Source organism: Salvelinus fontinalis, chromosome 11, assembly GCF_029448725.1.
Source record: "Salvelinus fontinalis isolate EN_2023a chromosome 11, ASM2944872v1, whole genome shotgun sequence".
Classification (NCBI taxonomy): domain Eukaryota; kingdom Metazoa; phylum Chordata; class Actinopteri; order Salmoniformes; family Salmonidae; genus Salvelinus; species Salvelinus fontinalis.
This window is the reverse complement of record NC_074675.1, coordinates 40873971-40900550: the sequence shown is the minus strand read 5'-3', so window position 1 is coordinate 40900550 and position 26580 is coordinate 40873971. Positions and strand designations below refer to the sequence as shown.

At 43.4% G+C, this 26580-nt stretch overlaps 1 protein-coding gene across 1 annotated transcript in view; it reads left to right on the top strand.

Annotated features, from left to right (window-relative positions):
* The window catches only part of LOC129866089 (solute carrier family 12 member 9-like), a 54350-nt gene that overhangs the window by 5373 nt on the left and 22397 nt on the right, over window positions 1-26580 (top strand). The window contains exons 2-9 of the mRNA XM_055939260.1: window positions 5672-5806; window positions 6505-6642; window positions 7190-7507; window positions 10583-10690; window positions 10779-10890; window positions 21814-21971; window positions 23906-23988; window positions 25938-26062. Of these exons, the coding sequence (XP_055795235.1) occupies window positions 5672-5806; window positions 6505-6642; window positions 7190-7507; window positions 10583-10690; window positions 10779-10890; window positions 21814-21971; window positions 23906-23988; window positions 25938-26062 (1177 nt within the window). The remainder of the gene's footprint in view (window positions 1-5671; window positions 5807-6504; window positions 6643-7189; window positions 7508-10582; window positions 10691-10778; window positions 10891-21813; window positions 21972-23905; window positions 23989-25937; window positions 26063-26580) is intronic.

Below are 26580 nucleotides of genomic sequence, written 5' to 3'. Positions count from 1 at the left end.
GGGAAAGACAGCGGTGTCGATGCAAAGGAAGCTGGCCGTCATAAGACTCAGAAATGAAAATCAATCAATCAGGAACATTGCAAAAACCCTGGTCAGCCCAAGTCAACAGTTTGGTTCATCATTAACAAGACAAAAACCCTGGGCATGTCCAAGTCAACATTTTGGTACATCATTAACAAGAAGAAAACAACTGGTGAGCTCAATTATGTCAAAAGACCCAGTAGACTGAGGAAGACCATTGTGCTGGATGACCGGAGAATACTCTCTATGGTGAAGAAACCCCCCTGACAACAGTCCAACAGATCAAAAACGCTCTCCTGGATGCAGGTGTAGATGTGTCAAAGTATACCATACGTAGAAGACTACACCAGCAGGACTACAGAGGGTACACTACAAGATGCAAACCACTGATATGCCTGAAGAACAGAAAAGCAAGATTACTGTTGGCTAAAGTGCCCCAAGAGTTCTGGAGAAAAGTATTGTGGACAGATGAGACAAAGACTAACATGTACCAGAGTGATGGAAAGAGGAAAGTGTGGAGAGAAAAAAGACATGCCCATGATCCAAAGCATACCACCTCATCTGTGAAACATGGTGGAGGGGGTGTTATGGCTTGGGCCTGTATGGCTGCCAGTGGAACAGGCTCACTTGTCTTCATCGATAATGTGACTGCAGACAGAAGTAGAACAATGAATTCTGAAGTCTACAGAATTGTGTTATTTGCTCAGATAAAACCAAATGCCTCCAAACTCATTGGACGGCACTTCATCATTCAACATGACAATGACCCTGAACATACTGCTAGAGCAACTAAGGGGTTTTTGATGGCCAAAAAGTGGAAAAACCTTGACTGGCCGAGTCAATCACCGGATCTGAATCCAATTGAACATGCATTTTACATGCTGAATAGGAGAGTTGAGATTGCCTGCAATGACAAAAAGCTCAGTCTGATGATGCTGTGATTGATCCCGCTCCAGAGTACAGGCCTCGGTGTAATGCTCATTCCTTCGACGATAAATGCAAATCCGATCATCAAATCAAATCAAGTTTATTTTATATAGCCCTTCGTACATCAGTTAATATCTCGAAGTGCTGTACAGAAACCCAGCCTAAAACCCCAAACAGCAAGCAATGCAGGTGTAGAAGCACGGTGGCTAGGAAAAACTCCCTAGAAAGGCCAAAACCTAGGAAGAAACCTAGAGAGGAACCAGGCTATGAGGGGTGGCCAGTCCTCTTCTGGCTGTGCCGGGTGGAGATTATAACAGAACATGGCCAAAATGTTCATAAGTGACAAGCATGGTCAAATAATAAATCAGGAATAAATGTCAGTTGGCTTTTCATAGCCGATCATTAACAGTTGAAAACAGCAGGTCTGGGACAGGTAGGGGTTCCATAACCGCAGGCAGAACAGTTGAAACTGGAATAGCAGCAAGGCCAGGTGGACTGGGGACAGCAAGGAGTCATCATGCCCGGTTGTCCTGACGTATGGTCCTAGGGCTCAGGTCCTCCGAGAGAGAGAAAGAAAGAGAGAAGGAGAGAATTAGAGAGCATACTTAAATTCACACAGGACACCAGATAAGACAGTAGAAATACTCCAGATATAACAGACTGACCCCAGCCCCTTCGACACATAAACTACTGCAGCATAAATACTGGAGGCTGAGACAGGAGGGGTCAGGAGACACTGTGGCCCCATCCGATGATACCCCCGGACAGGGCCAAACAGGAAGGATATAACCCCACCCACTTTGCCAAAGCACAGCCCCCGCACCACTAGAGGGATATCTTCAACCACCAACTTACAATCCTGAGACAAGGCCGAGTATAGCCCACAAAGATCTCCATCACAGCACAAACCAAGGGGGGGCGCCAACCCCCCATCATCACCCCTGGTGAGACAAAACCGCGACTCGTCAGTGAAGAGCACTTTTTGCGTGTCTTGTCTGGTCCAGCAACGGTGGGTTTGTGCCCATAGGCGGCGTTGTTACCGGTGATGTAAGGCAGGTCCTCACCAGACAACAGGCCTACAAGCCCTCAGTACAGCCTCTCTCAGCTTATTGCGGACAGTCTGAGCACTGGTGGAGGGATTGTGCGTTCCTGGTGTAACTCAGGCAGTTGTTGTTGCCATCCTGTACCTGTCCTGCAGGTGTGATGTTCGGATGTACCGATCCTGTATAGGTGTTGTTACACGTGGTCTGCCACTGCGAGGACGATCAGCTGTCCGTCCTGGCTCCCTGTAGCGCTGTCTTAGGCGTCTCACAGTACGGACATTGCAATTTATTGCCCTGGCCACATCTGCAGTCCTCATGGCTCCTTGCAGCATGCCTGAGGCTTTTGGATTTTTACAAATTATCTTTGAATGACAGGGTCCTGAAAAAGGGATTTTTCTTTTTTTGCTGAGTTTAGTACTGTAGAGCTATTTTTACTTGCACACAATATAGCTGGATCACCCCATCCTGCCCCTAGGGAACCACCGCCCTGCAGCGCCCCAACACAACTTAGCTTTAGGATCTTAGTGAAACATTCATTATTGGTTCCAGATGTGTTAGGCCAATGCCAGAGTGACAACCAACAGAATGGCAGACCCCCAGGACCAGGACTGAGCATTCCAGCAGCTACAAATTGCCTAAATAGGTATCTCCCTTGAAGTGGGCATGTTTTCCATATAGACTCCTTTTGTCGTACCATATTCCATATAAGGCATCCAGACCTCATGAAAGTTGCACAGTATACCCTTAATCTTGTATTAAATCAAATCTAGTGATACATAACTTGATATTTCTGCCATCCATTGTTACATTGTGGGTGGATAACCAACCTTCCAATTAATGGCAATGCATTTCTTAGCTGCTATAAATGCTAAGTTACACAGTTTCTTCTGATAACAGTCTCCAGTATCAACATTTCCAAGCAAACAAAAACAGGGAGAATCTGTAGACATGCTGAGATAAAATAACATACTCTTTGCCAGAATTCAGCCAGCCTTCATGAGACCACAACATATGCAAATTTGTCCCCTTTTGTGCTTTACACCTCCAGCAGAATAGTAACATTTATGAGTGAATGATATTCAGTTTCACTGGCATATAGTACGTTCTATGGATGGTCTTAAACTGCAGTCATTTATGTCTGAGATTATATGAACATGACGGAGCATTCAAACACATCTGTTTCCATTCACCATCATCATCAGTCTCCCAGGACTTCCTCACATTTTTGTTTTACATGTTTTGTCATCTGGAAAAGCCTCTATCAACCCTTGATACATTTTGGAAATCAATTTTAGAGGTTTGCCAGACTGCCTTACAATAGGTTCAATCTTTGAAGCGTCTGGCTTGTCCAGTGTTTACTGCACAAGAAATAATAAAGTTTTGCATCTGCAAAAAGGTTCCCCTCAGTGCAGTCACAGACTGGCCTGGTTGCCTGACACTGATGAGACCTCTGTCACCATCTGATCCTGCTCAGATGGGGCATGGGAAGAATTACCTTGGTGTACATTTATACATTGATTCTCTTCTTAGATAATATAATGGTTCAATAATTGAAATGACCATTATTTCCAGATCCCAGTCTGTAGTCTACCCATCAACTCAAGATGGATCTTTGTATCCATTCACTGATTGTTATAATATATTGCAAAATTCACCTGAGCTCCGTAGACTGGTCTTCCCTGGCTGTCAGACCCTGCAGGGACACCTGTCACCATCTGATCCTGCTAAGACATGATGAGCATAGTGTTGTGTACTGACTGTGCACTGTGACAGTGAAGCCTGTAGAGCTGTTTATACCGTGTCAGTGTTACAAGTAGGAAATGAACTAGGGAAACTGACAGTTCAATAACATTGCATTGCTATACTGACTAATAAAAACATTGCGCTGGAAAAAATTCTGAGTATCTACAGTTTGATTCAGAATGTGTGGGGGGGGGGTCATGTTGTCCCCAGTGATGCCCCTGGCTAGAACACGTGTCAATTCGGGAGGTGGCATACTCACTATAATTTACATCTGTCCCTCATTTTAAGGTCAACCCTGTTACATGAACTGAACTCTCATTTTTTTTTATGGAGAACCTATTCCTTTTTCAACAGTGTAAAAGCAGGTTCTACTCTCGTTGGGAATTTTCTGGTGGAAAACCAAGCGGGTTGAGCAGAACACGTCAACCCTGTTAGACATAGATAGACAAGCTTGAAATGTTTTAACAATTCTGCGTTCAGTTGCTACTCCCTGATGCACACATCATGCTTTGATTACCCCTGTCACAATGACATTTATGGATGAGTTTAAGGTGAAATCTTCAACCCTGTAACTTTATTTGGCACTTACTATAGGCATTTTTTGTTTTTAACCTCTTGAGATGGGAATAACGTTTTGAAAGTGCTCTTTATGACCATCTTAAAATTAGTTGAAATCAAATGTGTTTTTTTTACCGCGTTACACTTGGTGGAATGACCCTTGTACCACTTGGAACCTCCCTTGATGTGTTACAGCACAAGGGTATGGAGAAAAAGTAGGTTAACGGATAGGGCCTACTGGAGTGCGTGCATCCCAGGACACATTGGGAATGGACTGTTATGGCGGTCATAGTCATGATCATAAATGTGAAATAAATTGTAAAAGAACAATTTTCTTATTGGAGGAATAGAGTAGTTTGAAGTGGACTAACTTGGACTAAAATATAGTTCTAGCTCTTGGAAGAAATGGCTTTATTGCCTCGCACCATAACTTCAGTCTCGAGCCATTAATCACGTTCACATGATGCAGAGCTCGAAGTCCAATATCTGATGGCAATAATGACAACAGTATCTCTAATGTAATCACCAATATTCCGAAGATATGTTTTACAAATACAATCCCCATTCATTAATATCTCTCATCTGTTTTCTTTGTTCAGAGGTGTTTCATTCTATCACAGAGTTCTCACGGTAAGTAAAGTAGTCTGTCTATGTTCTCTCTCCTGCCTTGATGTGCTCCCCCCTCTGTTTATTCCCTTGTCTCATGATACCTCAGCTGCTGTGGTGTAGACACGCACAGGCGGAACAGCCACCAGTTTGAGAGACAAAAATACCATTCCACATAACATAAGCACTGCAGTGCATTGTGCCTTATCTGGAACAATATAGTGCTTCTATTTCAACAATGCATAGGATCAATAGGAGTGCTCCCCAGTGAATTGGGAGAGTTCTGTTTTTGTTAAAAGCATGACATAACTTGTTATGCATTTTGACCTCTTGTTGAATGTTGCAAGGAAATAGTAGCATTGTAGAAGTTTAGTATTTTGCCATAGGCTATTATCAATAAAAATATTGTCAGTCTAAACTGATTTTGTGTGTGACATTCAACAACATTTCTTAAACAAACGTATCTGAATGCCTTGGCATGATGTTTTGGTTAATAATTACATGACTCTGGGAGGTGGGTATGAGGGAGGTGGGTATGAGGGAGGTGGGTCAAACTGCTGTCTCAACTGTGTAGTTAAGGTGAAAGCCAATGAGAATTCCCCACTGTATGTTCTTATAGACAATTACTGTAAATTCCAGTTTCAACTTCCTGTAGGAAAGTTGTTCCACCACTTGTTAAATCACCAAACCCAGTTCCCGTTAGGGACTTTGAGATGATTTGAATTCGTTGTGTTGTTTAACCATAGTGTGGTCCTTGTGTTCTCTCCCGTCAGGTTTCGTGGTGGGCCAGTGTGGGCTGTATCAGGCCATAGCCATGTTCTTAGTGGCCTACTTCATCATCAGTATGACCGTGCTGTCTGTGTGTGCCATCTCAACCAATGGAGCTCTGGACGCAGGAGGGGCCTACTGTATCCTCCTCAGCAATACACACACAGCTGTACATGATAGTCAGATTTTACATTTTAGTCATTTAGCAGACGCTCTTATCCAGAGTGACTTACAGTAGAGTGCATACATTTTATTACATTTTACATACTGAGACAAGGATATCCCTACCGGCCAAACCCTCCCTAACCCGGACGACGCTATGCCAATTGTGCGTCGCCCCACGGACCTCCCGGTTGCGGCCGGCTGCGACAGAGCCTGGGCGCGAACCCAGCCCAGCCTGGGCGCGAACCCAGAGACTCTGGTGGCGCAGCTAGCACTGCGAAGCAGTGCCCTAGACCCCTGCGCCACCCGGGAGGCCAGATGTATAGACATATTATTTCAGGCGATGTATGAATGCCTTTCTCACACCACCCCATATACTCTACACACACTCCACCTCACTGTTCTTTCTATTTCATTAATGTCGCATTGCATTCGTCCAGGTATTGTTTTGTGTGTGCCAGTGAATGGCTGGTATTGCTTTCATTTTATCTGTAAGACGCATTGTGTGTGAGAGGGGGATGTGTGTGTGTGTGTGTGTGTGTGCCTGCGCCTATTCTTTCAGTGCCTTCACTACACTATAGTGTGCACATACAAACACCCACTCTCTCTCTCACACACACATTGACACTCACTCTTAAATCCTGTTGGTCCCAGCCTTAACTCCCTCCTCCCCCAGACATGATAAGTCGTGCGTTGGGGCCAGAGTTTGGGGGCAGTCTAGGTGTTATGTTCTTCCTGGCTAACGTGTGTAGCAGTGCCCTCTTTATACTGGGTCTGGTTGAGGCCATAGTAGCAACTTTCGGGCTTCCAGAAGGTATACAGCCATACTCTCGCCCTTTTCCTGCTGTGTTTGAAGGTCAACGCCCACAAGATGGGCCAGCGGCAGTCAACATTGGCTATATATTGTAAAAATTTATGAAAACAAAAATGTACTTTTTCGTCTTAATTTGAGGTTAGGCATAATGTTGGAAGTGTGGTGCGGTTTAAAATGTGATTTTATTTCTTTTTGGCTGTGACAGCTAGTGACTACCCTGCAGAGCTGCCTCCAGTACATTAGCCATCCCAATAAATGCCAACCTGTGCTCTGTTTACATTGAGACTACTTTTCTAGTATTTTTGTATTTGATCTAAAACGAATCTGATTTCACAATGGCTACTAATCCATTGCATGCCCATGTTAAAGGTCATTGAATTAAACTGAATACATTTAAATCAAATTGAATTAGATTCCCACCCTTTGTGACCTTTCATGGTCTGTTTCAGCTTTCACCCTCATTCCTTCACTCTCATTTTCTCATCTCATTAACCCTCTACACCTTTTAACCTACTTACCACCATCCCTCCCTCCCATCCCACTTCAGATGGGGTGAGCCCAGCGGGTTCCCTCCAGGTGTTACCAGCGGGGTATTGGTGGTCGTTGCTCTATGCCACCGGCATCCTCCTCCTCTGCCTGCTTGTGTGTCTAGTGGGGGCAGAGATCTATGCCAAGGCCTCCTTCCTCATCTTCCTGGTGGTCATGCTGGTGCTGGCCACCATCTTTATCAGCTTCTTCACCGTGTGCCCGCGCACCATCCTCCTGCCTGCCGCCATGCCCGTTCACAACAACACAGGGCCACAGCCACCCAACATGGCCAACTTTACCGGCTTTAAACTGGACACACTGCTGGGCAACCTGGATGGTGAGTAAGGGTTGGGTGTGTGTTACTCACCAACAAACGTGTGTGCTTAATGTACTGTATGTGTCATTCTAAATAGAATTTCGCTTGATTTAAGGCTGCAATATATAACTTTTTAGGCGCCACTACCAAATTCACATAGTAATGTGTGTTATAGAGCTTTCAGCCTCATTGAAAGCAAGTCTAAAAAGCAGTAGATCTGATCTGTGCTCGCTATGCTTCCTGTTCTTAAGTTTCAGTTTTGAATCTTTTACTTTCGGTTTTGTACACCAGCTTCAAACAGCTGAAAATACAATATTTTGGGTTATGGAAAATATATTTCACAGCTGTTTAAATTTGTACAAAATTCTCTACACTATACTTGCTTGTTTTCTCACATAAACTGAAATTAGGCTAACTATTAGAATTTTAGCAACCAGGAAATGGTGGAGCAATTTGTGCATAATGGATCTTGAAGGAATGAATATAGCAAATAATTATTGATGTGAGTGACGTCTCATGTCAGTTATGCAGAATTGACTGGTTTATCTCACACACACACACCAATTATAGCCTTAGCCTCTTGATTTACTGAATGTTTACCAGGGTTGCTGGCAGTGAAAAAGGTAATTGATTATTTAGTTGTAATTAGTGGGTCTCGTAAATATCCTTTGGCTCCCCATTTCCACCGTAACATACCAACCTGACTACTGAGCTGAAGGATTTATATTCAGAGTGGAAATCAACCTTCGCGTTCAAAGACCTTGTTGTCAACAAAATCACACATTGACACACTTACACACTTTGTTTGCCACTGTAAAGCTTTCCCTCCAATAAGAAGGAAGTAGGTTAAAGTCAATAGCTTCATACAGTTGAAGTCGGAAGTTTACATATACCTTTAAACTCAGTTTTTCACAATTCCTGACATTTAATCCTAGTAATAATGACCTGTCTTAGGTCAGTTAGGATCACCACTTTATTTTAAGAATGTGAAATATCAGAATAATTGTAGAGAATTATTTATTTCAGTTTTTATGTCTTTCATCTCGTTCCCAGTGGATCAGAAGTTTACATACACTCAATTAGTATTTGATAGCATGGCCTTTAAATTGTTTAACTTGGGTCAAACGTTTCAGGTAGCCTTCCACAAGCTTCCCACAATAAGTTGGGTGAATTTTGGCCCATTCCTCCTGACAGAGCTGGTGTAACCGAGTCAGGTTTGTAGGCCTCCTTGCTTTTTCAGTGCTGCCCACAAATTTTCTATAGGATTGAGTTCATCAATCAATCAAGTTTATTTTATATAGCCCTTCGTACATCAGCTAATATCTCGAAGTGCTGTACAGAAACCCAGCCTAAAACCCCAAACAGCTAATAATGCAGGTGTAGAAGCACGGTGGCTAGGAAAAACTCCCTAGAAAGGCCAAAACCTAGGAAGAAACCTAGAGAGGAACCAGGCTATGAGGGGTGGCCAGTCCTCTTCTGGCTGTGCCGGGTGGAGATTATAACAGAACTATGCCAAGATGTTCAAAAATGTTCATAAGTGACAAGCATGGTCAAATAATAATCATGAATAATTTTCAGTTGGCTTTTCATAGCCGATCATTAAGAGTTGAAAAACAACAGGTCTGGGACAGGTGGCGGTTCCATAACCGCAGGCAGAACAGTTGAAACATGAATAGCAGCAAGGCCAGGCGGACTGGGGACAGCAAGGAGTCAGTCTTTGTGATGGCCACTCCAATACCTTGACTTTGTTGTACTTAAGCCATTTTGCCACAACTTTGGAAGTATGCTTGGAGTCATTGTCCATTTGGAAGACCCATTTGCGACCACGCTTTAACTTCCTGACTGATGACTTGAGATGTTGCTTCAATATATCCACATAATTTTCCTTCTTGATGATGCCATCAATTTTGTGAAGTGCACCAGTCTCTCCTGCAGCAAAGCAACCCACAACATGATGCTGCCACCCCCGTGCTTCACGGTTGGGGTGGTGTTCTTCGGCTTGCAAGCCTCCCCCTTTTTCCTCCAAACATAACGATGGTCATTATGGCCAAACAGTTATATTTTTGTTTCATCAGACCAGAGGACATTTCTCCAAAAAATACGATCTTTGTCCCCATGTGCAGTTACAAACCGTAGTCTGGCTTTTTTTAATGGCAGTTTTGGAACAGTGGCTTCTTCCTTGCTGAGCTGCCTTTCAGGTTATGTTGATATAGGACTCGTTTTACTGTGGATATATACTTTTGTACCTGTTTCCTCCAGCATCTTCACAAGGTCCTTTGCTGTTGTTCTGGGATTGATTTGCACTTTTCGCAACCAAAGTACGTTCGTCTCTAGGAGACAGAATGCGTCTCCTTCTTGAGCGGTATGACAGCTGCGTGGTCCCATGGTGTTTATACTTGCCTGCTATTGTTTGTACAGATGAACGTGGTACCTTCAGGCGTTTGGAAATTGCTCCCAAAGATGAACCAGACTTGTGGAGGTCTACAATATTTTTTTCTGGGGTCTTGGCTGATTTCTTTAGATTTTTCCCATGATGTCAAGCATAGAGGCACTGAGTTTGAAGGTAGGCCTTGAAATACATCCACAGGTACACCTCCAATTTACTCAGGTTAATTTACGTCATGGCTTTAGAAGCTTCTAAAGCCATGACATAATTTTCTGGAATTTTCCAAGCTGTTTAAAGGCACAGTATTTAGTGTATGTAAACTGCTGACCGACTGGAAATGTGATAAAATTAATTATAAGTTAAATAATCTGTCTGTAAACAATTGTTGGAGAAATTACTTGTGTCATGCACAAAGTAGATGTCCTAACCGACTTTTTCAACCACTCTACAAAGAAATGTGTAGAGTGGTTGAAAATGAGTTTTAATGACTCCAACCTAAATGTATGTAAACTTCTGACTTCAACTGTATGTACCACAAGCTATATCTGAACTTGAGATGGCAAGATGAAGCATTTCTGTCCTTTTTTAATTGTAAGTCCTCCTTAAAGGCAAGAGGCATGCATGTTTTCAATTTTTGTTGTTGTTAATATCTGAATTTGGGGAGGATTTGGACATGAAGCTGATTGAATTTATATCTAACTCTCCCCTAGCTGACTATGCTGTGGACTACACAACAGGAACCATGATGTCCTTTGCCACGGTGTTTGCGGTCATGTTTAACGGTTGCACAGGCATCATGGCCGGATCCAACATGTCAGGTAATAAATCGTTTTTTGATCAAAGGAGTCGGTCAGGAGTGTGTGATTGTCTGTGTTGTGTCTAACCTGGTGTCGTGCTGTGTCCCAGGTGACCTAAAGAACCCTAGCTACTCTATCCCTCGAGGAACCATCACAGCTGTCATCTTCACCTTCATCATCTACTACCTCCTCAGTCTGATGGTGGCCTGCTCCTGTGACCGGTCAGTCACACACACACTAGTTTGGGCATAATCTCTGTAGATAAACACACCTGTAACACGTATGTTCACATACAGAGATAGGCACACACAAACACACAGGGGCCCAATCCAACTCAAACTCGACAAAAATTTGCACTCAATGAAAGACACACATACTAGCATTTACAATTCTATCTCTGACACTCTCTCACACTTTCTCTCACTCTCTCTCCCGTCTCTAGCTCAGTGCCAGTGTGCAGTATTGATGTGGCACTAACACAAGTGTTGCCAAAGTGCTAAAGTGACATGAAAGGCCCTTTAAAGATGCATTGGAAATCAATACAGCCATCAATTATACTCCTCCCTGTCCTCCCTCTGCCTGTTTCACCCTCTCCCCCTCAGTAGATCAGACATTGGCAGATAAAAAGGGAAGAGAAATATGCTGACTCATTGACCGTGTTTACATGCCCACCAATATCCCTTTTTTATTCGGGCTACTCAAGTATTGTTTTTGAGTTGACACATGTAGCATCATATCCCATTTATAATAACCCGAAAAAGCTTGTATCCCGGTTATGAGAAACCCGGATAAGATACCTGGGAAATGTTGATCTTAGATGGGATACTGTGGCATGTATACATCTTATCCCGTTTACTGTTAATTTTGCAGTCTGCGCATGGTCAGTATTGCATATCATGGGTGTTGATGTTTTCATCTGATTATCAAACAAATCATTAAATAAAGTAGGCTATACCTGTGCATTTCCATCCACCATAATTCCATCATTTATTTTGCTGGTACACTGTAGCCTGCTGGACCGTATAGCCTAATGGCTTTGGCTACTTCCACCCCTAATTTAGATACATTTCTGCTCATAATTTCCAGCATTTGGTAGGCCATTTATCAACTATAATTAGATACATGCAGCTTCTGACTAAAGTAGTGCTAACCAGAATGTCTTACATCAATAGAATGAATGAATTAGTAATGTAGTTAACACCGGTAAAGTTCTCTGTTTGGTTAGGGACCGTGGAGGAAACTCCACAACAGTGAAAAGATTATTATTGTGCAAAATGTCCAAATGTCATCAGTTTGCCCAGGTTTTAAGGAAATGAAAAGCTGAGAAAACGATGAAACACCTTTCTGATAAGACTTCAGTTTGCCTTGGGTGCATATTTTATGTGGTAGAAATACTGTCTGCTTACGTTAGTGTAAAACATATAAGTTACACGTGCATTTGCATTTTCTGGAGATGCTGAAAGACCAAAATCATATTTCTCCACTCCTGTTCCCAAGACACAAATGTAACTCTTATCTAATTTTAGGCCTACTACAAGAAATGGTTAATTCTGCAGGAGTTAATATGATATTACTCTACATGTGAGAGGTTATAGGTCTACAGTCGGTGTCCAGATTTCTGTTACTGTTCCATTTAACCCATATGAACTTAAATTAGGAATATTCACTTTATTCATGGGTATAGAATACTCGTGAGCGGGATATCAAAGGTGCATGTAAACAGCTTATCCCGAATAAGACCTTAAGCGGGATATGAGCTACTATGTGGAATACTTAGCGCATGTAAACGTGGTCGTTGATGGATAATGTAGTAGTTGATCAGACACACTGGATCATGAAATCCTAGGTGGTTGATTTCTACACTATCTAGATCATGAGAAGTGGCATTCAGGACCAGTCAGTACCTGTCTCACATGCACGCATACTTTCTTTTTACACTGAGGAAATTGAGTCCATTTCAATCCATACTTCAGGATATGAACAAAGGATAACAAGAATGCATTTCCTTCTCCGCTGTGTTCAGTCCGGTTGTTATCTAGCTGTGTCCTTATCTGCTGTTGGTTTAGTGTTGCTTTATTGATGTTGGACAGGGCCCGGCATGCAGTGGAGTGTGACTTTTTGGTCTTAGATTGTCGGACTGAATGGAGGAAATGTACAGGGTTTATGAATGATACTGCCTCCAACGTCCTTTTAAGGTACTTGATGGTGTGTCAACCATATCTAAACCTTTTACTGAACTGTCTTAGTAGTTACTGTACATGTGAAAACACACTGACTGCTCCTCCAGTTGTACATAGAGTACAGTAACCTGTGGAAGAGTACAGTAACCTGTGGAAGAGTACAGTAACCTGTGGAAGAGTACAGTAACCCGTGGAAGTGATAATGATAACTTGGCCTGGGGTAAAGTCAGCATTTCATCATGCATGTTACTGGAATCATAAACTTGTTATTTCTGGCCATGGAATTCCACAGTGCAAATTTAAAAAAATCACAAAAGGTCTGACGAAGGCCGTGTGGCCGATACGTAAGCTTATTAAATATCGGTGATACTATCAAGAGCAGTGTGTGGTTTCCTTTTTCCTTCATCTTGTTCAATTGTTGCCATGCACCTGCAAATAAGATTGCTCAGATGTGCGAGTGCCTTTTGAATTTTGTATAACTATTTTTCACTCCGTACTCTGAAATCTTGTAAGTATACACAAAAGTAAAAGACGTACCAAGTATACAATGGATCCACTAGGAGAGATCAACTCACTTACCACACATTGTGCGAGTACCCTTTCATTCACACAAGAAGACGCCAATAAGATTATTGTTCCTACCTCCAACATGGAGAACCCAGTTCCACACTCGACTGTCGAACTCAAAATCCAGCTCCAGAGACTCCGAGAGAAAGAAACACGTTTGTTCCTGCATGGCACCACTCTTAGCGAGTATTGGCGCAACAAGCGCATTCCAAGAGGACTGAGAATACAGAAGGAGCCTACAACAGGGAAAAATGACAACTTTCATTCAGCAATGGGGTGAAATACTCAACAAATGCTCATTAGATTTAATGCTATTAATCGTTGAACATGTGTCAAAGGAAGTGAAAGAAGTTGAAGTTAAGATTAGCGAACATGAGGCTATAATGAAGGAGATTCTAGGCCCTAATTTTACAGACATAGACGACACGATCAAGCAGTCCATTGGGAAATACAGAGACTCTCTACAAGCAACAAAGATCAAGAAATACCAGCGAGACACAGAGGACTACCAGCTCAACCGGGTGTACGCATGGGAAGGCCCAAGGACAGGAGCACGGAGAGCAGCGGGAGGACATGGACACTTGGACACAGAGGCATCCACCGAGAGCGAATTCCCTACAGACAGTGACTCCAGCTACCATGGCACATAGTCTGTTTTTTTAGCCCGGAAGCAACAGAGGGCTCCACGAAAGAAAATAAACGATGCAGGAGAGGCAAGCGGTTGAAGAGACCAGGAACACAGGCTGTGGACACGGAGCTACAGCGGGACGCGGTAATTAACCTCTCCAAAAAATACCTTACCGACGCTCAAGTCTCAGTCTTATCTAAGGGCCTCTCTTTTGTACCAACATGTACAGATAAACCATTCGATACACATCAAAGAACTGGTACCCATTTTAAGCCCAAAAGCAAATTCTGCCCCATGGTTAACAACTCCTCGATTAATACCTATTGTAGGTTAGTCGAACAAGAAGCCATGTCAGTATATACGAGACAAACAAACCATATTCAGAAGAATCTCGCTAGAACAGAAGAACTGGCACTCAATGAATTAATGAAAGCTTCATCTTTGGTTATAAAACCTGCAGACAAGTGGGGTGCTGTGGTTGTTTTAGACTATGAAAAATGTAAAGAAGAAATTCAGAGACAACTCAGCAATGAACGTTTCTATAGAAAACTGAGTGTTGATCCCACACAGGTGTTCCAAAGGGATATATGCTCTAATCTGGAGCCCTATTAAACCACCTTATCTAAAAACCTGAATATGAATATCTTTGCTGCAAATGTGCCATATGTCCATGCTTATACATTTTACCGAAATTACACAAATCTAAAACACAAGGCAACTATCCAGGCAGACCAGTGGTTGCAGGAATAGGCTCAATGCTAGAGCCATTGTCGAACTTTGTAGACTATTTTATTAAATCTCATGTGCAAGCATTGCCATCATATGTAAAATACTCTATAGACTTCATAAACAAGATCTCACCAATAACGGGTTTAAAAGAAGACTGTATTTTGGTCACATTAGATGTCGAGAGTCTATATACCAGCATTCCCCATGTGGGGGGGGCTGGCAGCACTAGCACACTATTTGGGAGGCAGAGATACTAATGAATATCCACCAACAAACTTCATTCTAGAGTTGGCTGAATATGTTTTCAGTATAACTATTTCAGGTTTGATGATGAATACTACCTCCAAACGAATGGAACATCGATGGGCTCTACATTTGCTCTGAGCTATGCTAACCTCTATATGGGTCTTTTTGAAGAACGTTTTGTTAATAATGAAAACGAGAATCCAATTTTTAATAAAGTCCTGAAGTGGTATCGATATATTGACGACATTTTTTGTATATGGGAAGGAACTGAAGAAGAACTGTCAATTTTATGGCACTACTCAATGACATTGACCCTAATCTCAAATTCACTCTTGAACGTGACACTCAACGTGTTCATTACCTCGATATGTGGATTGAGAAATCAAATGGAACCCTGTTTACAACTCTGTATAGAAAAGAAACGGACAGAAATACTCTATTACAGGGTGACAGCTTCCACCCTGACACATTAAAAAGAGGACTTCCAAGAAGCCAGTTTTTCAGACTGCGCCGTATATGCCACTCCACAGATGATTATCTAGAAAAAGCAGCGGAGATGCGCGTGAGGTTTCTAAGAGGCTATTCGTCACAATATGTGGATGAAGCTCATCATTTGGCATTGGGAAAACACGAGATGAACTGCTACAAAAAAGACCCGCTAAAGCTACAGAACACTCCGTAATGTTCACAACTACATATACTTTGAATTCGCGAAAAGTGGGAGGTGTGGTCAAGAAACATTGGCATATTTTATCATCGGACCCAGCTTTGCCGGCTGAATTTAAATATCCACCACGTATTGTGTATAGGAGAGGTCGCAATTTACGCAATAAATTGGTTCATGCCAACTGCCAGCCACAAAAGAAAATTAGCCAGGCTCTTTTACGCCCTCTACCAAATGGTAGCTATAAATGCAGAGGATGCGCACAGTGCGCATATGATGAAGTGTGAATATTTCTGTCACCCACACACAGGAAAAAGGTTCCACATAAATTACACTATTACGTGTTCCACCACCCATGTTATTTACATTATTAAATGTCCATGTGGGCTCTGCTATGTCGTTAGAACCACCCGCTCTCACAAACAGAATTAGTGAACATAAAAGTTCAATCAGGAGAAACGACAGGGATTATCCAGTTGCTGTACATTTCAATGACCTGAAAGCATGACATTTCCACCTTTTTAGATTTTGTGGCATAGAGAAAGTTAAGATATCAGACAGGGGAGGAGATATTAATAATACTCTTGAGTAAAAGAGAATGTTTTTGGATTTTCACCCTCCAGACATTATTTCCTAAATGACCTAATGATGAAATGCCTATATGTTGTGAATTTGAACATAAAACATGTGTCTCTTGTAGATTATTCTGACGTTTTTCGTACGATGTACCCAATGACTAATGAAAACTTGCCATGTCCTCATTGAGATTTTACAGATGTGTTCAATACGCCTTATTTATACACTTTTGTAATATTTATGAAATGCATATTGTTATATTTGGTAGCACTTATTTGTTTTTCCTTTGCCTCCAACCCTCTTCGATGTGTAGAACGGATGTGGGTCGGGGCAGGTCTACATAAGGGTGCACATTTCCAAAAATCACAAAAGCTCTGACGAAGGCCGTGTGGCCGATACGTAAACGTATTAAATATCGGTGATACTATCAAGAGCAGTGTGCGGTTTCCTTTTTCCTTAACCTAATTTACTTAAGGGCTGTATAACATTCTTGACTAGAGGTAAACTCTCATAAATGCCAATTTGCATTATGAAACAGTTACACCCTTGTCACAAGGTAGGTCACAGGTTGTCTTTCAACAATAGGCCACATTTTCTTTAGTTGAAAGTTACAATTGGTTGTCAGTTGTAAGGCTGCAGAAAAAGGGGTCAGAGTTTTTCCAAGTCAAGTCACTATTCAGGAAAAACTCATGGCGCTAGTCTCGGATTGTTACATCTGTCACCAAACTAAAGAGAACTTTCTGCACTTATCATATTTATGATATTAACTATTAAAGTGAATGTCACCAGTGTGTCATTGAGAGACAGACTAAATGGATTACTTAGATTAAATAGGAAGAATGTGCATTAAAGCCATCAGTCAACGTCACGTCAACGTCACATTACTAAATGCCAAACACTGGACCCCCCCTTCACCACGGACACTCTCTGCATTTCTATAGCATTTACATTACATTTAAGTCATTTAGCAGACGCTCTTATCCAGAGCGACTTACAAATTGGTGCATTCACCTTATCAACAAAGCCTCGTTGAAGGGAAAGCAGTTGAATGTCTCATGGTTTGGGTAAGTGATTTTCACTGAGGAGGAACAAATATAAGCTTTTTGAGTTGGATGTTATTCCCCCTTTTTTTGGTCAGAAATAGTAACTTGGTAGCAGTACCCAGAAGTATCCAACAGGTGGCGGTCACACCATCTCACATGAGGAGCTCCCTTTGTATTTCAGACACTGACATTGAGGGGTTTCTTAGGTAGTGTTTACACAGGCATCACAAATCTGATCTTTTTCCCATTTAATTGATATTTTGACCAATCACATGAGTTGTTTTCGCATCAAATTAGATTTTTTCAGAGCTGATCTGATTGGTCGAAAAATATCAGAATTGGGATACTTGTTTCAATGCAACCTTACTGAAACAGAAATGGTGTAACTTTTGAATAAAGCCAAAGTAAATTTCTCCTCTCTTCAGCTAGTTACTCTGCATTCTTGGTAAAAGGCACTGTGTTCACTTAACATAAATGTCAGGGAGATTAAGAATGGCTGTTCAGATCTACAATAGTGCTGCCTTTTGGGAGAATGACATCTGATGCATACCTGAATAGGTTACAGGTGTGTGTTTGTTACAGGTGCACAGTTATAGAGTGTGTATGTGTTCTAGATGGGTCTGGGAAGGTGCATAGGAGCCCAATGTAAAAGACGATGATGATGGTTTACTGTCCAGCTATGAGCACTATATTAACCCAATGTGACAGGGTAGCCAGTGGTGACAGATAGCCCATTGCCAACTCTCCAGCCCCTCACAACCAAATCCAGCCCAATCCCCCAATATACAGTAAGCTTAGAGTGAGTGTGTCTGTATCTTGTTTAGGGACTGAGACCTGAATGATTAGTGTGTATTTTACGGTCTGTCTCTTTCTTTGGATAAGTGAAGAGCGAGTGTGTGGTGTGTGTGTGTGTGTTCATTTCCTGAATGAGTGACTGGTGTGTGTGCATTCGTTCTCTGGATTACTAACTACAGAGTGTGGTTGTGTGTCTATCTTTATCGTCCCTCTATGGATGAGTGACATTGTGTGTGTATATATGCAGGTGTGGTGTATGTGTGTGTCTCTGGTTGAGTGACTTTGTTGTGTGTGTGTGTACACCTCTGAGTATTGTGCATCAGTGACCTGTTGACTAATCCCATCCTGCTATAGAAGCTTATGTATTTATTACTGGCTGAATAATTATATTAATTTAAATCTGCCTCCCTCTTTTGTTCTGCTATCTTCAACATGCAGCCTGGTGTGTGTGTGGAAGCTGTGCAGTCCCACAAGGCTCTCTCCATCTCTTTGCTTTTTCTTCTGTTTTTCAGCCCCCCCATATGGCTTTTATTTGTGTGAGAGAATGTGCTACTGTTTTTCACTCCCTTCCGTTCTCCCTTGCTTCCCCTGGCGCTGTTTAATTCTCTCTCATGCCCCCCCCCCCCCCCCCCCCCCACTCGCTGGCTCGTAGTGCTAGTGTCTTGTCCAGACATTGAGGCAACAAGTCCAACATTCTCAGTCTGTCTGCCCTCCTCTGCTTTCATCTCATACCTCTGTTCCCTTGCAATCACCCCACTACAGAGTGCCTGTCCTTGGCTCTCTCTGTCGTGCCTGTCCTTGGCTCTCTCTGTCGTGCCTGTCCTTGGCTCTCTCTGTCGTGCCTGTCCTTGGCTCTCTCTGTCGTGCCTGTCCTTGGCTCTCTCTGTCCATCCATCCTTTATTTGCTTGCTATCTCTCCTCCACAGATCTCTCTCGTTGTCGGTCTCTGTCTGTCCCTGATCTCTCTCTGTATCTTTCTCGTTCCCCCCCTCTGTCCCTGCCAACACACAGGGATAGAGATGGAGAAGACAACGAGGAGGTTCATGTTATGTTGCCCGTGACCTCTAATCCTGTGACCCCCAGGAAGAGTAGCTGCTACATAAGTAACAGCTAATGGGGATCCTAATAAGGAAATAAAAAAACAACCATAAAAATAGTAGAAGGAATGAGAATGTAGCAAAACAATAGATAATATGAGAAAAGGGGTATAGTAGAGACAGTCTGAGATTGAGAGAGGTAGAGTGTGGTGGGTAGAGTGAATGCGAGAGAGTAGCAGAGAGAGGGAGGGGTGGAGAGGAGATCTACAGGCCTTGTTAGCTATTGATCCCATTCTCTCTCTGTCTGTGTTGCTCTATCTCTCTGCCTCCCTCCCCACCTCTAGTTGTTTTTGAAGCTTATTTAAAAGAAATGGCAAAAGAATATTAACGTATGAATAAACAAATGAGATGATCAACAAATGAGGTGTGGAATGAGTATGAACGTCCAGTCTCTCCAGGCTCTCATTTAGCTGCACTCCCCTCTTAAAATAATTGTTTTCTTTTGTCAGGTGCTTTACTTCGTTCTGTTCTTTATTTCAATGGCACAGCTCATTCCAGCTTCATGATCTGATGAATAATCTGTATTATGGGATGGAGGGGACACCAGGACGCACACTCAAAAACAACCGTATACACGTCTGTTTTATACAAATACATAGCCTTCACAGACATGTTAATAAAAAAAGCACATAAAGTACCAAAATGTGCATGAACACACACGTTATGTCCTCTGCTCTCCCTCTCTGCATGGCACACGCTCTGTCCTCTGCTCTCCCTCTCTGCATGGCACACATGTCCTCTGCTCTCCCTCTCTGCATGGCACACATTGTCCTCTGCTCTCCCTCTCTGCATGGCACACATTATGTCCTCTGCTCTCCCTCTCTGCATGGCACACATTATGTCCTCTGCTCTCCCTCTCTGCATGGCACACGTTATGTCCTCTGCTCTCCCTCTCTGCATGGCACACGTTATGTCCTCTGCTCTCCCTCTCTGCATGGCACACGCTCTGTCCTCTGCTCTCCCTCTCTGCATGGCACACGTTATGTCCTCTGCTCTCCCTCTCTGCATGGCACACGCTCTGTCCTCTGCTCTCCCTCTCTGCATGGCACACGCTCTGTCCTCTGCTCTCCCTCTCTGCATGGCACACGCTCTGTCCTCTGCTCTCCCTCTCTGCATGGCACACGCTCTGTCCTCTGCTCTCCCTCTCTGCATGGCACACGCTCTGTCCTCTGCTCTCCCTCTCTGCATGGCACACATTATGTCCTCTGCTCTCCCTCTCTGCATGGCACACATTATGTCCTCTGCTCTCCCTCTCTGCATGGCACACGCTCTGTCCTCTGCTCTCCCTCTCTGCATGGCACACGCTCTGTCCTCTGCTCTCCCTCTCTGCATGGCACACGCTCTGTCCTCTGCTCTCCCTCTCTGCATGGCTGCCACCTCTTTATGACGGCTTTGTTTTGGAGTGCAGGTTTTAAAATGTCAAGCATGTTCAGATTTATACTGCACTTGCCACACGTCACAGGAATTAATAACCAGGCTATAGCAAAAATCTGGAAACACTTATCTCCCTCACTAGCTTTAAGCACCAGCTGTCAGAGCAGCACACAGATTACTGCACCTGTACATAGCCCATCTATCATTTAGCCCAAACAACTACCTCTTCCCCTACTGTATTTATTTTGCTCCTTTGCACCCCATTATTTCTATTTCTACTTTGCACATTCTTCCACTGCAAATCAACCATTCCAGTGTTTTACTTGCTATATTGTATTTACTTCGCCACCATGGCCTTTTTTTGCCTTTACCTCCCTTATCTCACCTCATTTGCTCACATTGTATATAGACTTATTTTTCTACTGTATTATTGACTGAGTTTCATGTGTAACTCTGTGTTGTTGTATGTGTCACACTGCTTTGCTTTATCTTGGCCAGGTCGCAATTGTAAATGAGAACTTCTCAACTTGCCTACCTGGTTAAATAAAGGTGAAATAAATAAATAAAATTGACCAGCTCCATTACGCACACACCAGAGTAACTCCAACACACATGCATACTCATGACTTATGTTTTCACATGTTTTCACTACTGTGTGTGCTGCTGGTGGATGGGAACATTTTAAAGTGAATCATTATTAACAATGTCAGAGAGGCTGATTTAAAGCAATGGTTCATAAACGTTTAACTGCGGCACACAAATAACGCAGACCAACACTCACACACCAAATAACACACACACACAAATCATATCATTGGCATTTCCTATTTTTCGGACAGAGGGGACACACAGATCGAGGGAGTGGAGGGAGGGGACAGACAGATCGAGGGAGTGGAGGGAGTAGACAGACAGATCGAGGGAGTGGAGGAAGTAGACAGACAGATGGAGGGAGTGGAGGGAGCTGACAGATGGAGGGAGTGGAGGGAGCTGACAGACAGATGGAGGGAGCTGACACAGATGGAGGGAGCTGACACAGATGGAGGGAGCTGACACAGATGGAGGGAGCTGACACAGATGGAGGGAGCTGACAGACAGATGGAGGGAGTAGACAGACAGATGGAGGGAGTGGAGGGAGCTGACAGACAGGTGGAGGGAGCTGACAGACTAAAAAACAGACAGAGATGGGTGGAGGAGTGGAGTGGGGAGGGTTTCATATGAATGTATATAATCTGATTTCTGGCTCAGTCTTCTCCTCCAGAGGGACTACAGTTTCCTGCGGGACATTAATGTGTGGAACCCGTTGGTGACCGTTGGTGTGTACTCCTCCACCATGTCTGCTGCCATGAGTAACCTGATAGGGGCCTCTCGCATCCTCTACGCCCTGGCACGGGACGACCTGTTTGGTGGGTACACTTATGTCCTCTTTCTCACGATGCACCTCACCCTCTTATTTATCTTTATAGCTTCTTCTCTCTCCCTTCTCACTGGCGTTGTGTGTGGATATGGGAGATGAATAGCAGTATTAAGCAGGTTTCCCCTGTAGAGTGGGCAGCTGGAGCAGAACAGATGAACTAGACTGAACCATGCTGAACTAGACTGAACCATGCTGAACTAGACTGAACCATGCTGAACTAGACTGAACCAAACTGACAGTGACTCGGCTCAGGTTCACTAGCAATGCCTTTCAGGGGTTAAACATAAATATTAGCTTATGGGTTTTGTTTTTGCCTTGTGACTGTATGATTAAAGGTGTTGTAGCTTCAAGTTCTTATCGTGTGTGTGTCATTCATACCTGGTGCAACCTGCTTGCAACTGTCCTACACCCACTGGGTAATGGATCTCCTAATATAGTGTAACACACATCTCTTCATTTTAATCTCACCCACTTTTAAAATTTCTGCTCTGTCTTCGCTCTTCACCTTCCCCTTTTCTCCCCTTTTATTTTCCTCTCCATCCCCTGTTCTTGGCTGCATTGATTTGAGTTGAAAGTCTCTAATTGAATTAATTTCATGTATCAACTGAAATGTGGTCCTAAACGTTAATTCCCTCCATCTTAATCCTCCTCCTCCCTCTTGCTCTCACATACAGTTGAAGTCAGAGGTTTACATACACCTTAGCCAAATACATTTAAACTCCATTTTTCACAATTCCTGACATTTAATCTTAGTAAAAATTCCCTATTTTAGGTCAGTTAGGATCACCACTTTTTTAAGAATGTGAAATATCAGAATAATAGAAAAGAGTGATTTTATTTCAGCTTTGATTTCTTTCATCACATTCCCAGTGGGTCAAAAGTTTACATACACTAAATTAGTATTTGGTAGCATTGCCTTTTAAATTGTTTAACTTTGCCAGAGCCCTGCAAAATGACCTCCAGCAAGGCCACAAATGTGCATGCTGGAGGTCATTTTGCAGGGCGCTGGCAGTGCACCTCCTTGCACAAAGGCGGAGGTAGCGGTCCTGCTGCTGGGTTGTTGCCCTCCTACGGCCTCCTCCACGTCTCCTGATGTACTGGCCTGTCTCCTGGTAGCGCCTCCATGCTCTGGACACTACGCTGACAGACACAGCAAACCTTTTTGCCACAGCTCGCATTGATGTGCCATCCTGGATGAACTGCACTACCTGAGCCACTTGTGTGGGCTGTAGACTCCGTCTCATGCTACCACTAGAGTGAGAGCACCGCCAGCATTCAAACGTGACCAAAACATCAGCCAGGAAGCATAGGAACTGAGAAGTGGTCTGTGGTCACCACCTGCAGAATCTCTCCTTTTTTGGGGGTGTCTTGCTAATTGCCTATAATTTCCACCTTTTGTCTATTCCATTTGCACAACAGCATGTGAAATTTATTGTCAATCAGTGTTGCTTCCTAAGTGGACAGTTTGATTTCACAGAAGTGTGATTGACTTGGAGTTACATTGTGTTGTTTAAGTGTTCCCTTTATTTTTTTGAGCAGTGTACATCCACAGGTACACCTCCAATTGACTCAAATGATGTCAATTAGCCTATCAGAAACTTCTAAAGCCATGACATCATTTTCTGTAATTTTCCAAGCTGTTTAAAGGCACAGTCAACTTAGTGTATGTAAACTTCTGACCCACTGGAATTGTGATACAGTGAATTATAAGTGAAAAAATCTGTCTGTAAACAATTGTTGGAAAAATGACTTGTGTCATGCACAAAGTAGATGTCCTAACCGACTTGCCAAAACGATAGTTTGTTAACAAGAAATTTGTGGAGTGGTTGAAAAACGAGTTTTAATGACTCCAACCTAAGTGTATGTAAACTTCCGACTTCAACTGTATTCTCTCTCTCGCTCACTCCTCTCCCCCGTCTGCAGGCACAGTCTTGTCTCCAGCTAAGAAGACATCTCACAGTGGGAACCCCTGGGTGTCTGTCCTCCTCTCCTGGTTCCTAGTACAGGTAAGACAATGGGAACCCCTGGGTGTCTGTCCTCCTCTCCTGGTTCCTAGTACAGGTAAGACAATGGGAACCCCTGGGTGTCTGTCCTACTCTCCTGGTTCCTAGTACAGGTAAGACAATGGGAACCCCTGGGTGTCTGTCCTACTCTCCTGGTTCCTAGTACAGGTAAGACAATGGGAACCCCTGGGTGTCTGTCCTACTCTCCTGGTTCCTAGTACAGGTAAGACAATGGGAACCCCTGGGTGTCTGTCCTCCTCTCCTGGTTCCTAGTACAGGTAAGACAATGGGAACCCCTGGGTGTCTGTTCTCCTATCCTGGTTCCTAGTACAGGTAAGACAATGGGAACCCCTGGGTGTCTGTCCTCCTCTCCTGGTTCCTAGTACAGGTAAGACAATGGGAACCCCTGGGTGTCTGTTCTCCTATCCTGGTTCCTAGTACAGGTAAGACAATGGGAACCCCTGGGTGTGTGTGTCCTCTCCTGGTTACCAGTCCAGGTAAGACAATGGGAACCCCTGGGTGTCTGTCCTACTCTCCTGGTTCCTAGTACAGGTAAGACAATGGGAACCCCTGGGTGTCTGTCCTACTCTCCTGGTTCCTAGTACAGGTAAGACAATGGGAACCCCTGGGTGTCTGTCCTACTCTCCTGGTTCCTAGTACAGGTAAGACAATGGGAACCCCTGGGTGTCTGTTCTCCTATCCTGGTTCCTAGTACAGGTAAGACAATGGGAACCCCTGGGTGTCTGTCCTCCTCTCCTGGTTCCTAGTACAGGTAAGACAATGGGAACCCCTGGGTGTCTGTTCTCCTATCCTGGTTCCTAGTACAGGTAAGACAATGGGAACCCCTGGGTGTGTGTGTCCTCTCCTGGTTACCAGTCCAGGTAAGACAATAGGAACCCCTGAGGGGCTGTTCTCTCCTGGGTCCAAGTACAGGTAAGACATAGAGGAGAGAATAGGTCTGATTTCACCTGCTCAATAATCTCTGATCAGGTCAGATGTAGGAAAAGGTAGATTGATAGAGTAGAGAGAAGGGTAAATGGAAAAAGATAGATGGAGAGAGAAGGGTAGATGTAGAGAGAAGGGAAGTACTTTGAGAGTACTGAGAATTGGCCAAGACATAATGAGAAAAGGAGATGAGATGGGAGGGTAAAGATACAGAGACAGGAAAAATAGATGGAGGTGGAGAGAGCTCTGATAATGACTGGCTAGTCAGATACTCTTCAAGAAGCAAGTGTTAAATGGCTGGTCTTTGTCTTCCTCTCTCATCCCTCGCTCCGCTTCTACACTGGAGTGGGGGAGTAATTAGAGTGAAATCATTAGCCTGTATCAGAGCTCATTAACTAGTCCTCCCCCTCTTTTCTGTCGCTCGCTCTTTCTCTCTCTGCCATTTGAATGATTCACTGATGACACAAGTGTGATTCTAATCTCACTCCATGTTAAACAATCTCACAGATGAGAGAAAGGGAGCGAGGGATGTCAGGAAGGAAGGTGAAAGAAGGTGTTAGGCCAAAAGGGAGATGGATATAGAGACAAGGCATGCATCAATTCAAGTGATCCAGATGATATTTGAGGGAGACCTTGAGACTGATTTAGAAGCCCCTCTATCTTTGTGGTCTGACCTTTTAGTTAAGGGCTGTGTGATGTTAGTGATAACTCAGCCTCTCAGAATAGCTTGGTGATTACCATGGGTGTACATGGACTGGACATACAACACGAATACAACTGACCTGATCTCACTCACGCACACACACAGGCAGGCAGGCCCAGAAGTTGCCCATACTGGCCTATGACTGAGGGCTCGGTGAATAGCTAATTAATACTCTTGTTAAAGGGGAGAACTGAGGAGACTGACTCTCACTGACTTTGTTGTGGAGGTCAGAGGAAAAACTATTTCTTCTCTCCATCTCTCTCTCCCTCATCTATTTCTTCTCTCTCCTTTTCTCCATCTGTAGTTGGTGTTGTTCACAGGGAAGTTGAACACCATCGCCAGCATTGTAACCATCTTCTTCCTGCTGGTGTACGCAGCTGTGGACCTGGCCTGTCTGGCTCTGGAGTGGGCCTCAGCGCCTAACTTCAGGTACTAAATCAAATCAAATTGGGTTTATCACACATGCTGAATAAAACTGGTGTAAGCTTTACAATTAAATGCTTGCTTATGAAACTTTCCCAACAATGCAGAGTTTAAAAAATAATAATGCAAAATGAAATGGTAACTAACGAGGAATAAAATACACAAGAATGGAGCTATATACAGGAAGTACCAGTACCAGATCAATGTGCAGCTATATACAGGGAGTACCAGTACCATATCAATGTGGAGCTATACACAGGGAGTACCAGTACCAGATCAATGTGCAGCTATATACAGGGAGTACCAGTACCATATCAATGTGCAGCTATATACAGGGAGTACCAGTACCAGATCAATGTGCAGCTATATACAGGGAGTACCAGTACCATATCAATGTGGAGCGGTATACAGGGAGTACCAGTACCAGATCAATGTGCAGCTATATACAGGGAGTACCAGTACCATATCAATGTGGAGCTATATACAGGGAGTACCAGTACCATATCAATGTGGAGCTATATACA